This window comes from Chrysochloris asiatica, unplaced genomic scaffold (assembly GCF_000296735.1).
Source record: "Chrysochloris asiatica unplaced genomic scaffold, ChrAsi1.0 scaffold00014, whole genome shotgun sequence".
NCBI classification, from domain to species: domain Eukaryota; kingdom Metazoa; phylum Chordata; class Mammalia; order Afrosoricida; family Chrysochloridae; genus Chrysochloris; species Chrysochloris asiatica.
Genome location: NW_006408532.1, coordinates 8,847,054 through 8,862,530, shown reverse-complemented (window position 1 = coordinate 8,862,530; position 15,477 = coordinate 8,847,054). Strand labels below are relative to the sequence as shown.

Sequence of the window (15,477 nt, the reverse complement as noted above, 5' to 3'; positions counted from 1 at the left end):
TTAGGGGGCTCTAAGATCTCAGGACCTTTTCAGGCCCCACCCAGAAGGTCCACCAAGGTAAGTGTGACACCTAGAGCCAGCTTCAAGCTGAAATAACCCTGGGATGGGGTGTGGAGAGGAGAAAGCAGGCTTGGAGATCCTCAGTGTCAGAGTTGGGGGCTAGGGTGAGGTATTGGCTCCCAAAGGAAGCAGTTTGTTAAAAATATGTGCCTTGGCCCATCTGAATCAGAATCTGAAATGGGAGGTGGGGACAGTCATCTGTATTTTCAACAAGCTCCCCTCCCAGGTTGAGGAACTGCTGGTCAAACTACATTCTCCTTTTGAACTTGGTCCCAGGTTTCCTAAGTCCCAGCAGAATGCTGATAACAGTGATGACCTCCACAATTCGAGTACTCCAATAGGAGTCCTGATGTGGCTCTGTGTGTTAATGCACAGCAAGGTCAGTGGTTCAAACTCACCAGCTGCTCCTCGGAAACCCTATACAGGGTCACTATGGGATGGAACGGGCACTTCAACAACAACAATAGGTGTGGTGTACTTTCACCCTTCCTGTATAGGGTTTCTGAGGCTGTAAATCTTTAGGGAAGTAGAAAGCCCCATCTTTATCCTGCGCAGTGCCTGGTGGACTGACCTTGTGGTTAGCAGTCCAAGTTTCAGTGGTTCCAACAATAACAGTCTTTACTGAGCACTTACAATATGTCTGGTACTGTTTCAGGAGCCTTGGTGGCGCTGTCTGGTAAGTGTTGGGCTGCTAACCTCCAGCTGGTGGTTTAAATCCACCAGTGGCTCCACGGAAGAAGGATGAAGCTGTCTGCTCCCATAAAAATAGTCTCGGATGCCCGGTATAGGATCGCTATGAGTCGGAATCGACTCGTTGGCAGTGTGGTTGGCTTTTGTTTTGGTACTGTTCTAAGTGATTTCCACATATTGGCTCATTTAAACGTCACAGCAACCCAAAAGGTCATCACTTCAAATGAGGAAACAGGCTCGCCGAGCTCCAGCCTGAGATCTCTGTTCCCAGAGCCAGTGCAGTTAACCCCTAAACCGCACAGCCCCTTTAGGCACTATGGCTTGGGGGCTACTCTACCTATGCCCCGCCCCACTTCACACCGCTTTCCCGACCCCTCGCTGGCGTGAGGATGTCCTGAGCTGAATGCTGGGCCAGACATGCTCCAGAGTCGCCTCAAGTCGGGGGCCCAGGAGGTGGCGCCCAAGGGTTTTCCCGGGAATGGAAATTTCCGCATGAGGAGATACCCGCTGCAGCCCTGGCTGACCCAACCCGAGCTCCGAGTCGCCTCTCCACAGGCTGGCGTGGGGGGCTCAAGGGGCCCGAGTAGCCCTGGGGTTGTTGCCCCGTGGTGGCAGATCCCCAGGCACGGGCTCCTGGATATACTGGTGCGCCAGGCCACAGAGCCTGGGGTGGATATCAGGGCACCGCGCTTGCCTGCCCTGCCCACGGTGGTCCAGCGGATGGCGCAGAATCCGGCAGCGCTGAGCTCCCGGTTGCTGCCACCCCTGTTCTCCGCCGTACCATCAACATTCCGGCGTCCAGCGCCTGTACATAGGGAGGACCACCGGAGGGGCTTGGCCAGGGAGGCTCCGAATGCCTTGGGTGCCCTGCTACGAGAGTTCCTCCCCAGCAGGTTCCGTGAGTTCCTGTGCCACCTCCTGTCGGCGAGTGACGAACAGCAGTGGAAGGAACAGAGTGAGGCCCCACCTAGCCCCGAGGCGGGGCGGGACTAGGGCGGGAGTTCATCATTTCTGGTAGGGGGTTGGTTCTCACGCCTTTCCCCTGCCCCACCCACTTGCTGATAATTATACTTCTGTTAATTGAGTATCACCTCCCAGAATTCTCACAACCAGTGTTTGAGGGCAGATCTACTATTGCCCCTACTTTATGAATGAAGAAACTGAGGATCAACTAGGAAGAGCCTACTAAATTGTCCTGCCCTGGACAGCTCATAACAATTTCCATCTTCTCCTGGCTCCCAGCATCCTCAGAATTGCAACACCAAGTGGGTTTATCAGAGCACAGTCCAGGTTCTCCTCAGTGTTCTAACTTCTCATTCCTCCCAGACCTAGGGTAAGTGTCAGAGGTGACTTTAGTGGGGAGATGGTTGTCACAGATGCTGCAGGGGTATGGAATCCTGAGTATCCATGCCATTTGTGGCCTATTTTTCTTCAAGGGGCCAACCACCATTCTTCCGGAAGCTGCCTTTGTCCACAGAAAGTCTTAAGATTTTGCTCCATCAGATAACTGACCTGGGGTCCTTGAAGAAAGATTGCTCACATTTCTCTATGGTCAGGAAGACCAACCAGTGAGTTAGTTATATGAAGGTTGGGAGTGGGAGACTGGGGAAAAAGGATATTTTTCCTTCCTTTCTTTACTCTGTGTTTCACCTATCCATCTGCCTACTTATTTATTCATCCATCTGCCATCCATGAACCAGGTCTTCTGCCAAAGTATTTATACTTTACTCCCTAATCAAACTATCTATCCCCTCATCTATCATTACATAGATCTATCCATGATAGGATCTTCTACCAAACCATCCTTTTTTGTGAATTGATTGAAGGTTAACAGACAAGATTATCAGCTTTACAGTCAGCAAATTACACACTTTGTTCCATCTCAATAATTGCAATCCCCTCCCTGCAACATTTATCCTACTTCCTATCTGTGGCTCCCCTTTTACATCTTTAAAAAATATTTTTTGTACACTAGACCATTCTTCCATCCATCCATTCATTCATTGAGTCTTCTGCTAACACACTTATAATTTATTCATTAATCCATTAATATAGTCATCCTCCCATTCATCCATCCAACCTGGCATACATCTTACCCAAGAACCAGGTCTTTTACCAACCTATTCATGGACTTCTCTACCCATCCATGCAGGCACCTGTCAATTCGTGACCCGATAACTCCATTCATCCATTCATCCACAAACTCTCATGAGTCTATATACCCATCCATGAATCCAATGATGAACCACCTACAAATCCTCTCTCCATTTGTAAATACAGGACATTCTTCATCCTTAATCTAGTCATGATGCCATTCATAAAACTATACTTAATCTACATAATCATCCATACACACATTCACCATGATTCAGTCCTTCTATTCAGATGGTTTAATTAATTCTTTCATCAGTCCATCCATCCATAACCCATTCTTTTATCCATCCCACCACTCAGTTATCAATTTCTTCCTCATTTATTAAGTATTTACTATATGTCAAATAGCAGAAGAAATGAAATAAGGGATGAAGGTAGGAGAAGAGAGTGGGTATTGCAGCTCACCTGCAATGCTTAGTCATAGCCCTAATGGGTGCAGAAAGAAAGTAGAAAAAATGTCTGCAGCTTAAACAGGCTTACACAGGAGTGAAGGGTAAAGAGACTGTCCATGAATTAAACAACCAGGGAGAGCAAATACCTGGCACACAGACCACTCTTTCTCTTCTTGTACCAAAGGCAGACAGTATTAATTGATCACAGCACATTTCCCCACTGAGTCTCAGAATCCTTTCTGGCACAGTGCTCTAGGCAGACACTACTAATAGATCAGAGTAGATACAGGAAATAAGACATATTAGATGATCCAGGAACTTTAAACCAATCATGCCAAATAAAGACATCAAGTCTCACAAGATAGAATAAAAATATAGAACTTGTCTGTCAGTTTGTTATAATGTGGAAACTTGTGTGTTGCCGTGATGCTGTAAATGCTATGCCACTGGTGTTTTAAATACCAACAGGGTAACTCATGGTGGACAGGTTTTAGCTGAGCTTCCAGACTAAGACAGACTAGGAAGAAGGAGAAGTAGACCAGTTCTGAAAGAGTAGTCACTGAAAACCTTATGAATAGCAACAGAACATTGTCAGATATAGTGCCAGAAGATGAGCCCCTCAGATTGGAAGGTACTCAAAATAAAACTAAGGACAAGCTGCCTCCTCAAAGTACAATTGACCATGATGACACGAATGGAGTAAAGCTTTCAGAACCTTCATTTGTTGATGGGGCACAACTCTAAATGAGGAGAAACAGCTGCCAATACCCATTAATAATCAGAACATGGAAAGTACAAAGTATGAATCTAGGAAAATTGGAAGTTGTCAAAAATGAAATGGAACACATAAAAATGAGCTGAAATAGATTGGTATTAGCTATTTTGAATCTGACAATCATATGCAGGGAATGACAAATTCAAGAGGAATGATATCATATTCATCATCAAAAAGAAAATTTTTAGATATATCCTGAAGTATAACACTGTCTGTGATAGAATAATATCCATATACTTACAAGTAAGACCAGTTACTACCACTATTATTCACATTTGCACACCAACCACTAAAGCCAGTGATGATGAAATTGAAGAACTCTAACAGCTTCTTCAGCCTGAAATTGATGAAACATGTAATCAAGATGTATTGGTAAGTACTGGTGATTAGAATGCGAAGTTTGGAAACAAAGAGGAAGAATCAGTAGTTGCAAAATATGTTCTTGGTGAGAGAAATGATCATGGAGATTTCATGCTAGACTTTTGCAAGACTTCTTCATTGCAAATACCTTTTTTAAACAGCATAAAAGACATGGACCTCACCAGATGAAATACACGGAAATCAAACTGACTACAATTGTGGAAAGAGACCGTGAAGAGTTCAATATCATCAGGCAAAACAAGGTCAGGGTCTGACTGTGGAGCAGATCATCAACTACTCACATTGCAAGTTCAGACTGAAGCGGAAGAAAATTTTAAAAACTATGTGAGCCAAAATATGACCTTGAATATACCCCACCTGAATTAGAGACCATCTCTAGAATAGATCTGATATATTAGATACTAATGACCAAAGACCAGAAGAGTTGTGGGATGACATCAAGAAAATCATCGGGAAGAAGGCAAAAAGGTCATTAAAAAGACAGGAAATAAAGAAAAGGCTGAAGTGGTTGCCAGAAGAGACTCTGAAATTTGCTCTCCAGCATCTCTATGCTAAAGCAAATAGAAGAAATGAGGAAGTCAAAGAGCTGAAGAGAACATTTCAAGAAGACAAAGCAAAATATTATAATGAAATGTGCAAAGATCTCGAGTTAGAAAACCCAAAGGAAAGAACATACTCAACATCAAAAGAAAACGGAAGGGACTTCCGGCAAGATGGCAGTTTAAGCATATGCACTACACTGACCCTCTACAACAAAGATACGAGAAACCAAATAAAACAGACACAGATGAAAATTTTGGCACCCTGAACTTCAGAAGAAAGGTTAGAGAGGTGGGAGGAGAAGCAGAGCATGGACAGCGAGAGAGGGAGACTGATTGGTGGATGGCCTACCAGATGTGACTTGTGAGCAGCTTTGGCAGCAGAGGGAGGCTTGGCAGAGCAGATTCTCAAGGGCAACAGGAAAGGTATGATTTTTCTCTTTTTTCTCACCCTCCCCTGGTGACCAGAGGTGTGGCCAGCTCCCACCATCATCTACCCCCCAGCAAAGACCCTGCTCTCTGGGAATTTGGAGCCACCATGCCAGTGTGAATTGGTGGCCAGTTGGGGCTGCACTGCTTTAGTATGCTACTTTGGTGCCTGGATTCCAGTGGGTTCAACTCCAAACCTACAAAACCCACAGAGCCACCAGACTTGTATTTAACCAGCCACCCTGCCTCCAGCTGCCCTGTGGTCCTAACAGATACTGAAACCAGTTCCATCAAGAGCCCCACAAACTACTTCCGGATTGAGTGCCCTGAACATGGATAACATTGAGGCCAATAGGAACTCCATCTACGGCCAGGAATTTCACGGTCTCATTGCTTTCACAACCACCTTGTGTGCTCCTTGCATTGCAGGAGCCCACCAGCGATGTCACCCCTCCAGGTCCAACAACACTGTTTGTTTTTAAAATATGACAACCCCACAGTGTCCTAGAGACAACAGACAATTATAGCTCACACAAAGAAACGAGATAATGGCTCGAACAAATGACCAAGATGCAGAGACGGTAAACATTTCCGAGGGAAAAAAAGTAATGGAACTAACTGAAAAAGAATCCAAAAGAATGATATTTTGGTACTTTCAATGGACTGACAAAAAGATTGAGCAAAGCAAGGAGAACAGAGAAAACAACTTTAGAATAATTCATGAAAATGCTACAAGAATAAAGAGATAAAATAAATGGAAATTTTGAAACAATACAAAACCTGCCATTAGGAACCCAGAAGATTAATTCTAAGATTTCAGAAATGGACAATACGTTGAAAGTGCAAAGGAGAAAATTTGAAACAATGGAAGCCCAAATTAGTGAACTTGCAGAGGGAAAAGTGTAGATACAGAACTTCCAAATGGCGAGGAAGTCAAATAGATTTCAAAATCAAACAGTTCGATTTAAGCAGGGAAAAATAAAAAGTTACAGGGCAATATCAAAGAAAAATAATACATCTGCATATCAAAAATTTAAAAAGAGGAAAATCCAAAAGATTTAGTAAACATTAATACTGGTGTGGAACAGTGGGTTAATGAGCTGGACTGCAAGGTCAGTTTGAACCAAAAGATTGGTGGTTCAAGTTCACCAGTCGCTCCTCTGGAACCCTATACAGAGTCTCTGAGTTGTAACTGACTCCAGAGCATTTAACAACAACAACACAACAGAATAAAAACGACAAGAAAACCCACAAACATAATGAACTCAGCATAGAAAATTATGTAGAAGAAAGAATCCACCAGCACCACCAAAAAAGAAAAAAACCAAAACATTCACAAAAAAATGACAGCAATCAATTCATACCTATTGATAATTACACTGAATATAAATGGATTAAGTGTACCAATCAAGAGACATGGGGAACAGAATGGATAAGAAAACAGGATCCTTCAATATTCTGTCTATAAGAGAATAAAAAAGATGGAGACAGCCTAACTGCCCATCAACAGAAGAATGGTTAAACAAACTTTGATACATACACACAATGGAATACTACACAACATTGAATAATGATGAGTCTGTGAAACACCTCACAACATGGTTGAACCTGGAAGACATTATGATAAGTGAAATTAGTCAATCACAAAAGGACAAATACTGTATGAGACCAATGTTGTAAAAAGCTTTTCTTAATAGGAGAAACAATCTATGATGGTTATGGGGGGGGTGTGGAGAGGAGAAATTATTTACAGTCTAGAAGGTAGACACATGTTAACAAGGGTTACAGAGAAAGCAATATACAACAAGAGGGAGGTTAGCAAAGGAAAGATGGAGGTAGCAGGAGACACAGGGAGGAATGCAATAGTTAAAGTGAATAGAGGTAAATATTGTTAACTGTTGGCACATGAAGGGGATTACAACCATGTAATGGAGCAAATTTTATGATGTTTTAAAATATAAAACTGATCTGTTCTGTAAACCTCACTCAATTCACAATTAAAAAAAAAGTTGAAAAAAACTGGAAAGATAAAAGGAAAAAAAAAAAAGAAAATGGAAGGTAAACACAGAGTCACTGTATCAAAAAGAAATGGTCACTATCCAACCATTTCAAGAGGTAGCATGTGATCAAGAACCAGTACTGCAGGAAGGACGTCCAAGCTGCATTGAAAACATTGGCAAAACACAAGACTTCAGAAACGGATGAACTATAAGCTGAAATCTTTCAGCAAACTGTGTAAGCACTAGAGGAGCTTACTCATTTATACATAGAAATCTGGAAGACAGCTACTTGGCCAACCAATGGGAAGAGACTCATATATGTGCCCATTCCAAAGAGAGATGACCCAACGGCATGTGAAAATTATATAACAATATCATTCATATCACATGAAAGTAAAATTTTGCTGAAGATAATTCAAAACTAGCTCCAACAGTACATTAACAGAGAACGGCCAGAAATTCAAGCCTGACTCAGAAGAGGAGTTGTAACAAGGAATAGATATCATTGCCAATGTCAGATGGATCTTGGCTGAAAGCAAAGAATACCAGAAAGATGTTTACTTTTGCTTTATTGACTATGCAAAGTATTTTGACCGTGTGGATCATGACAAGTTGTGGATAACATTGCAAACAATGGGTGTTCCAGAACACTTAATTGTGCTCATGAGGAACCTGTACACAGACCAAAAAATAATCATGAGAACAGAACAAGAATCTACTGAATGGTTTAAAATCAGGAACGGTGTGTGGTATGGCTATATCCTTTCACTATGCTTATTCAATCTGTACCCGGGCAAATAATCTGAGAAATTGTATTATATGAAGAAGAATGTGGCATCAGAACTGGATGAAGACTAATAAACTGTAATATGCAGATGATACAGCTTTGCTTGCTGAAAGTGAAGAGGACTTAAAATACTGATGAAGATCAAAGACTACATGTAGCCTTCAGTATGGGTTGTAGCTCAATGTAAAGAAAACAAAAATCCTCACCACTGGAACAATAATGTGGTAAATAGAGAAAAGGTTGACATTATCAAAGACTTCATTTTTCTTGGATTCACAGTCAACACTCATTGAAACAGCAGTCAAGAAATCAAACGATGTATTTCATTGGGCAAACCTGCTGCACAAGATCTCTTTAAAGTATTGAAGAGCAAAGGTATCAGTTTGAGGACTAAGGTGCGCCTGACCCAAGCCATGGTATTTTCAATCACCTCATATGCATGTGAATATTGGACAATGAATAAGGAAAACTGTAGAAGAACTGATGTATTGGAGTTATGTTGCTGGAGAAGAATATGAAAAGTACCATGGACTGCCAGAACAACCACCAAAACTGTGTAGGAAGAAATACATCCAGAATGCTCCTTGGAAGCCAGGATGGAAAAACTTGTTCTCTCATACTTTGGACATGTATCAGGAGGGACCAGCCCCTAGAAAAGTCCATTATGCTTGGTAGTTGAGGGTTTGAGGAAAAGATAAGACACCACCCCAAGGAGATAGATTGACACAATGGCAGCAGTGGGCTCAAGCGTAACAACCATCATGAGGATGGTATAAGTCGGGGCAGGGTTTCATTCTGTTGTACACAGAGTCACCATGAGTTGGAGTGGACTCAATGGCACCTAACTGCAACAATGGAACTTATTAATATCTTAAATTCATGTAAAAGTAGGGGTTAGCATAATCACAGATTTTCATAATCAAGAGACAATACTTGAACCACCTGGAGTGAGACTTTGAACTTGCTGGTAGACCTGGCCGAGACCAACCCAGAACAGGTTGGCTATCTAGGCTCAATCCTTGTAGCTAGACGCTGTGTAGACACCTCCAAGCTTGTTAGATCTTTAGTAGACTGATGGAAATCAGTCCTTCTAGAGCCATTTGGGCATAAAGATGTGACCAGGTAAATGGTTGCAGACATGTAACTATGCACACATTTAAAGTCAAACACGGCATTTCTGAATCCACATATGCATCATGCAGGTCCTCCTGTAGCTTTGCCCTTGAGGCTAAAATTAATAACGACAAATGTAACAATAACAGGTACCCTTTGTTGAGTACAAATTTGGGGTCAGACCCTGTACTAAGTACCACACCAATTATTTGCTATTCACCAAGCTCTTAGGAGAATGATGGGATCATGCCATGAGATATATGACTGAAAGGAGAAAAATACAAACTGGAGACTCAAGGGAGGTTCAGGCCCTGGCCCAGGTCACATGACTAAGAAGTAGCATAAATGAGCCAGCAATACTACTAATTAGTAAATACAAATAATGAACTTAATTGTTGTAGGAAGACTAGCTTCCGGTTTGAGATGTTTACACTCAGCCCTGCAGACTCTGTCTGGGCTGGGTACTTTGCAGGCATTAACCTATTTCATCTCTTCATACTCTGAACAGTGGACACACTGATCACTACTTTACAGAGAAGAAAACCGAGGCTCAAAAAAGTCAGGGTGAAACTCAGCACTCCCTGACTCCTGATTTCCTGTTCTTAGTCCCTCTGCTAAAATGATTGCTATATAAATGCTAGCTCTGAAACTAGCTTGCAGATCTTGGCTCCACCCCCTTAGTAGTTGTGTGACTTTGAACAAAACAAAAAAATCTCTGTGCCTCAGTTTCCTCATCTGTAAAATGAAGTCAAAAGCATTCACAATCCATCCATCATCCACTCATGTATTGCTGCACAGATGTGTTTCACAGGGTTGGCTGGGCACAGGTGACACAGGTGACATGCCCCGGCAGGCAGACAGTCTGTTGGCTGTGAGGAACTCAGAGTTCTGTTGTACAGATGAGCTGAGGGGGAGTCCCATGTGAGTGGCTGTGTGTGTGTTGCTGGGGCTGGGCTGAGGTAAGGGGTCTCAGCAGTTCCTCTGGCCTCTCTCAGCAGGCCCCACAGTGCTCAGACCTCCAGGCTCAAGGCTGTGCTCACTCATAGCACCTCAGGGGAAGGATCTGGGCTCCGCAAGAGATGCTGCCCTTTCCGAGTGCGATTCGCTGACGAGACCCTTCGGGACACAGCACTCCGCTACTGGGAGCGAAGCTGTGCAAGTAAGCAGACAAGGTAGGGGCGGGGTGGGGTGGGGGGACGTCTTTAGGAGGGCTCTGGCTTAGAGGGGCTGAGCTGAGCTGTCCCCAGGCAAGTACTGCCAGGAGGCCTGTCCACCACAGCAGGCCTTTTCACTGCCAAGGCGTCCTCACAGATCGAAACTACCTACCCACCTTGGAGTCAGCAGCCCCCACAGTCCCTGAACCTGCAGCCTTCATGGGCCGGAGAAGACCCAGACACACAGAAGTATCTTCCTCCCATCTCCATGGAGACAGACCTCTTCCCTCTTCCAGGGAAGGTGGGCATCATCTGGCTGGGCAAAGAAGCTAAACACTGCCAGGTCCAACTTCCCTGACAGAAGTCTGCCCTCTGCTCTCCATGGATGGGCATCATAGTGTCTGTACACTATGAGTTTTCTAGTGAGTGTTTTGAAGGAGTGGCAAGAAGCCCGTGTGAAGAGGTAGTAGCGTGCAGAGGTGGTCCTTTCCAATCCTTTCTCCAACTGCTCAGCCTCTTCTCGGCCCTGCATGTGGTAGGCCCAGCAGCCAACATCTGCATCTGTTCATTCAGCACCTATTACATGAAGTTTCAGGAAATGGTGTCCCCAAAGCCTAGCTTTGGGTGCAACTCTATAAAATTTGGACCTTTTGGAATTCAGGAAAGACCCCATCCAGCCTCCTTAGAATCACAGGAAGTAGGAGATGGGAGCTACAGTTTGCCCAACTTCTGATTGTTGTTCGATGGGGAAGCTGAGACCCCCCCAGAGGAGAAGGGGCTTGTGAAAGTCATAGCAGCCAGGAATGGAAGCCAGAGTGTCCAAGGGCCACTCTTGGACTCCACGGAAAGGAGAAAGGAAGCTCAAGAGACACAATTTAATGCCAGTGGCAGTGGTTGGCATAGGAGACATTTCCTAGTCAGTCCCTGGTCAAAAGGAACTGTGGTCCCTGCCGCAGGGCACCAAGGTGCACAGAAAAGAGGGGCTTGGCCTAATGTAGCCTTGGGGAATTCGGGGTCCCTGACCAGCTAGAAAAGAGTAAGATCAAGGTTCAAACCAACCAGCTGCTCCACAGGAGAAAGATGAGGCTGCCCTCTGCTGTGAAGATTTACACAGATCACTGTGAGTTGGAATCGACAAGATGGCAGTAGGTATTTTTGGTTCTGGGGAGCAGCCACAAGAGGAGTTGCTGGGCAGAATTAGTTCTCCATCCTGACACTCTCTCTCTACCCAGCGATCATCTCTCAGAATTCTTAGGGTGAAGTACCTCCCACTGTGGAAAAGGGGCAGGATCCAGGCATGGAGGGTGGTAGGGAGAAGGGCACCACCTAGCTAATAATGGTAGAAACAGTCACTCAAGATGGGTTTAAAACCCAAGTCGACTCTGGAAGAGCCCGAAAGGGCTGGGGAGCCTTGGGTTGCCATGGAGATGGGTCTCTGCCTGGCCTTGCCTGCAGAGGATGAAGGGAGGTGGGGGTGCTGTCCTCCTGGTTAGGGTCCAACCTGTGCCCTCTCTCCCACAGTCCGGCAGAGCGTCCTTGACAGCGGGCCAGCCCCTCAGCCTGTGGTGTCGGAGCAGATGTTCCACAGTGTCGGGAGATGGCTGGAGAGTTTGCCCAAAGCCATGTGCCCTGGGGCCAGGCAGGAGAAAGCCACCACCACCAGCTCTTCCTGGAGCTGGGACTGCCCTAGCCTGTGAGTCTTCCCTCTTTGCCCTGTGGACCTCGGGGTTGGATCCTGTCAGCCAAGGGTGGGCCTGGGACTTGGGATTCATGACTCAATGGGCTCCTGTCTCTGTCAGGCCCACCCTGGAGCCACAGGGCCATCTCCCTGAGAAGGCCTCCAAGAACAGCAGCCTGCCCCGCATTCCCAGGGTGACCATTCAGAGGCAGCTGGGGGACCTCACAACCCACCTGGATGTCCACAGCATCCTGAAGCAGGTGGGCAAACTGCCCCGTACCTGGAACCAGAAATTGGTGAGCATCTGCTAGGGGCCAGCCACACTGAGCCCCCGGCCTGGGTGGCGTGGCTAGCACGTGGGCTCAAACCTCTCTGGGTTCTCAGGTACTCTGGGCACTTCTAATGGCCTAGCCCTGCATCCCTGCATCGCCCTCAAAGCTCAGCAGTGAGAGGGCAGCTCTAGAGCTCTGGCATCTGGCTTCAGGCTGGGAGGCCTCTCTGCATCCTGTCCCCCTTAGTAACCAGCTGGTCCTCTCCTCACTCTAGGAGTCCTTCCTGCCCAGTTTGGTGCTGCAGTGCATGCTGAAGCGAGGCCGCCCTAAAGGTTACCAGCTCCTTCTGCCCTCGGAAACACTGCCTCGCGTTCAGAGGTGAACACCTTCGAGCCGTACCCATGCCATGGGTAGACTCCCATCAGAGAATGAGGAGAGGCCCCTCTTGCCCCACAAATAAACACTCCTCCTAGGTGGCTAGGATCCACCACCATGTCTCATCCTACGAGCTTCCCCCTGTGCCTGGTTTATGGGTTCTGCAGTTCTTGGGCCAAGGGAACTCATAGCTGGGGCAGGACTGAGGATGGGAGCAAGGCATCCTTCAGGGTCCAAGTGAACCTCTCTTCTGGAAAGTGGGAGACCTCGTTGTGTACCTTGAAGCTGGGCCTAAGACACTGCCGACCTAGATCTATCCACAGGTGTGACAGGCACCAGCCATGCCCAGAGCCAGTCTCCCTCTTCGACTCCTGGAGGATAAGAGTGTTCAGACTCCAGACAAGGACAGAGGCCTGGGTGTGGATAAACGGTAGTCTTCTGCATTCCCTCAACTGGCTACAGACCATCTGGTCCCCTGAGGACAAGCATCTGGGAGGGCCAGGGTCAAAAGTTTCTCTCATTGAGTGTGTGTGTGTGTGTATGTATGTGTGTGAAGATTGTTCAAAGTTGCCTCCAGAGGTGGTGGAGGACAAGGTGGCAGGCACTGTTGGAATTTCATCTGGCCACAGTGCTTACCCAGTATCCCTAGTGCCACCCCCATACACCCTCTGCCAGACTTGGCCCTGTCACACGGGAGTTCCAAAGCCCCCACCCCCCACCTTCACCCCCCACCCCCGACACTCTGAAGGAGCCCTGGTGGTACAGTGATTAAGGGCTCAGCTGGAAAACAGAAGGCTGGTTCTAACCCACCATCCTCTCTGAGGGAGAAAGATAGCCGCAGTCTGCAGCCCTGGAAACCCTATGACGCAGTTCTTCTTGGTCCTAGAGGGTTGCTATGAATTGGAATCCACTCAATGGCAATGGCCTATTTGGTTTTGGACATATGAGCCCTGGTAGGGTAGTGGGTTATGAGCTGGACTGCTAACTGCAAGGTCAGCAGTTCGAATCTACCAGCTGCCCCTAAGGGAGAAGCATGCAACATTCTGCTCCCGTTAAAATATACAGCCTGGGAAACCCTATAACAGGGTCGTTGTGCGTCACAAAGGCACATCCCCATTACCTCTTCTCCGGTGCCACCCTTTGACCCTGGCAATCCAGGCTTTTTATCGCCACCTACTGGTCAGCGAGGAAACACCAAGACACCGAGTTAACAGGAAAGGAATGGGATGCTAATGAGCTTCGCCAATAGGTTGTTTATGGTGGTGGTGATGATGGTGGTGTGCCCTGGAGTCAGAGGATTTCTAAGGCTGTAAATCTTTACGTGAGCAGAAAACCTCATCCTTCTCCGGCAGAACAGCTGGTAGTTTCGAACTGCTCACCTTGAGGCTCGCAGCCCGATTTCTACCCATTACGCTACCACTACCAGAGCTCCTTATAGGTTGCTAATGGTGGTTACTAATTCTGGATGGTAGTGGGGGATCTTGAGACCCCCTTGGGTAGTGAATGGGTGGGGGAAGGTTTTCAAGCTAGCTCATCAGCCACTCCTTGGAAACCCTGTACAGGGTTGCTATGAGTCGGAATCGACTCCATGGCACTTAACAACAACCCTGGTTGCAGAAGAAAGTCAACAGAATTAGACACACTAGGGACACACTGTGGGTGAAGCGAAGAGGGTATGGTGCTACAAGCTCCCTTCACGGGGGATTGGAGTAGGATTTCAATCCTTGGGATGACAGCCACTTCCTTTACTAGGCTCTCACGTTCCAGACCCCAACCCAGAATTTCTGTTTTCTGGCGAGCTGCGGGTCTCAGATAAGCCTGATTCTACAACACTTCCTTTGTGTCACCTTGCACAGCCCGCCCCGCCCTCAATGAGCCTCAGTTTCCCCCCAAGAGCCGCTGAGGACTCGCGTCCTGCCGCCAGCTACAACGCTGCGCGGTATCCACGAGAGGGCAGTGTTGGCCTGACTTTGGCACCGCCCGACGCGGCCGAAACTTCTCAGCCTCTAGCTAAAAGGTTGGAAACTTTTCTCCCTTAGCGCGCTGCACGCGTCTTCCCGCCGGCAACCCCCTGCTCCTGCCGCAGCCCGTCTTCCCACCCTGCTCCTCGGGCCTCTAGACTAGCTCCACTACCTCCTTTTCACCTGCCTGGAGTTCGCGGTCGAAGCGGGACAAGGGATGCCCCGCCCCCAGCCCCCCAATTTATTTATTTTTTTGCTGTTAAACCAAAAACTGCTAAGCTTGCAACAGCGCTGTCAGCAAAGAGCACTGGAAATTGAGTCCCGCATGGAACACGGTGGGGCGAGGGAGGGAGGCAGCTGGAAAAATCCTGGCGGCCTCTCAGAGGCGTCCTCCTAGAGCTAGGCCGGGAGAGGTGCCCCCCACGATCTCGGGGCGCTTTCCCAACTGGGCAGGCTCGACGAGGGCAGGTGGGGTGCGGGTCGCGGTCGGGACCTGCCGGAAGGGATAGATAGGAATGTTCGCGGAGGCTCTGCGGGCACGGGGGTGTCCGGGGTGCCCTGCGCCCCTCCTTCCGCACACCCCCTGCCTCCTTGCCCTTTGCCTCCCGACGCCCACCGCCCCTACTTCCCTGGCTCCTCCTCACCCCTTCCCTTATTTATTCCTCCGTCTCTTCCTTTCCTTCCCAAGTCATTCTTCCCTCTCTCCTCTCTTTCCCT

At 47.1% G+C, this 15,477-nt stretch overlaps 1 protein-coding gene across 1 annotated transcript; it reads left to right on the top strand.

Moving 5' to 3' along the window:
• Positions 1-1,167: 1,167 nt before the first annotated feature.
• LOC102831662 (chromosome unknown open reading frame, human C9orf50) lies at positions 1,168-14,838 on the top strand. Its single transcript, XM_006834987.1, has 8 exons — positions 1,168-1,705; positions 1,993-2,083; positions 2,187-2,318; positions 10,316-10,479; positions 11,996-12,167; positions 12,274-12,448; positions 12,699-12,802; positions 14,694-14,838. Exons 1-8 carry the CDS (start codon positions 1,168-1,170, stop codon positions 14,836-14,838), a joined length of 1,521 nt encoding a protein of 506 aa, XP_006835050.1.
• The last annotated feature ends 639 nt before the right edge of the window (positions 14,839-15,477 follow it).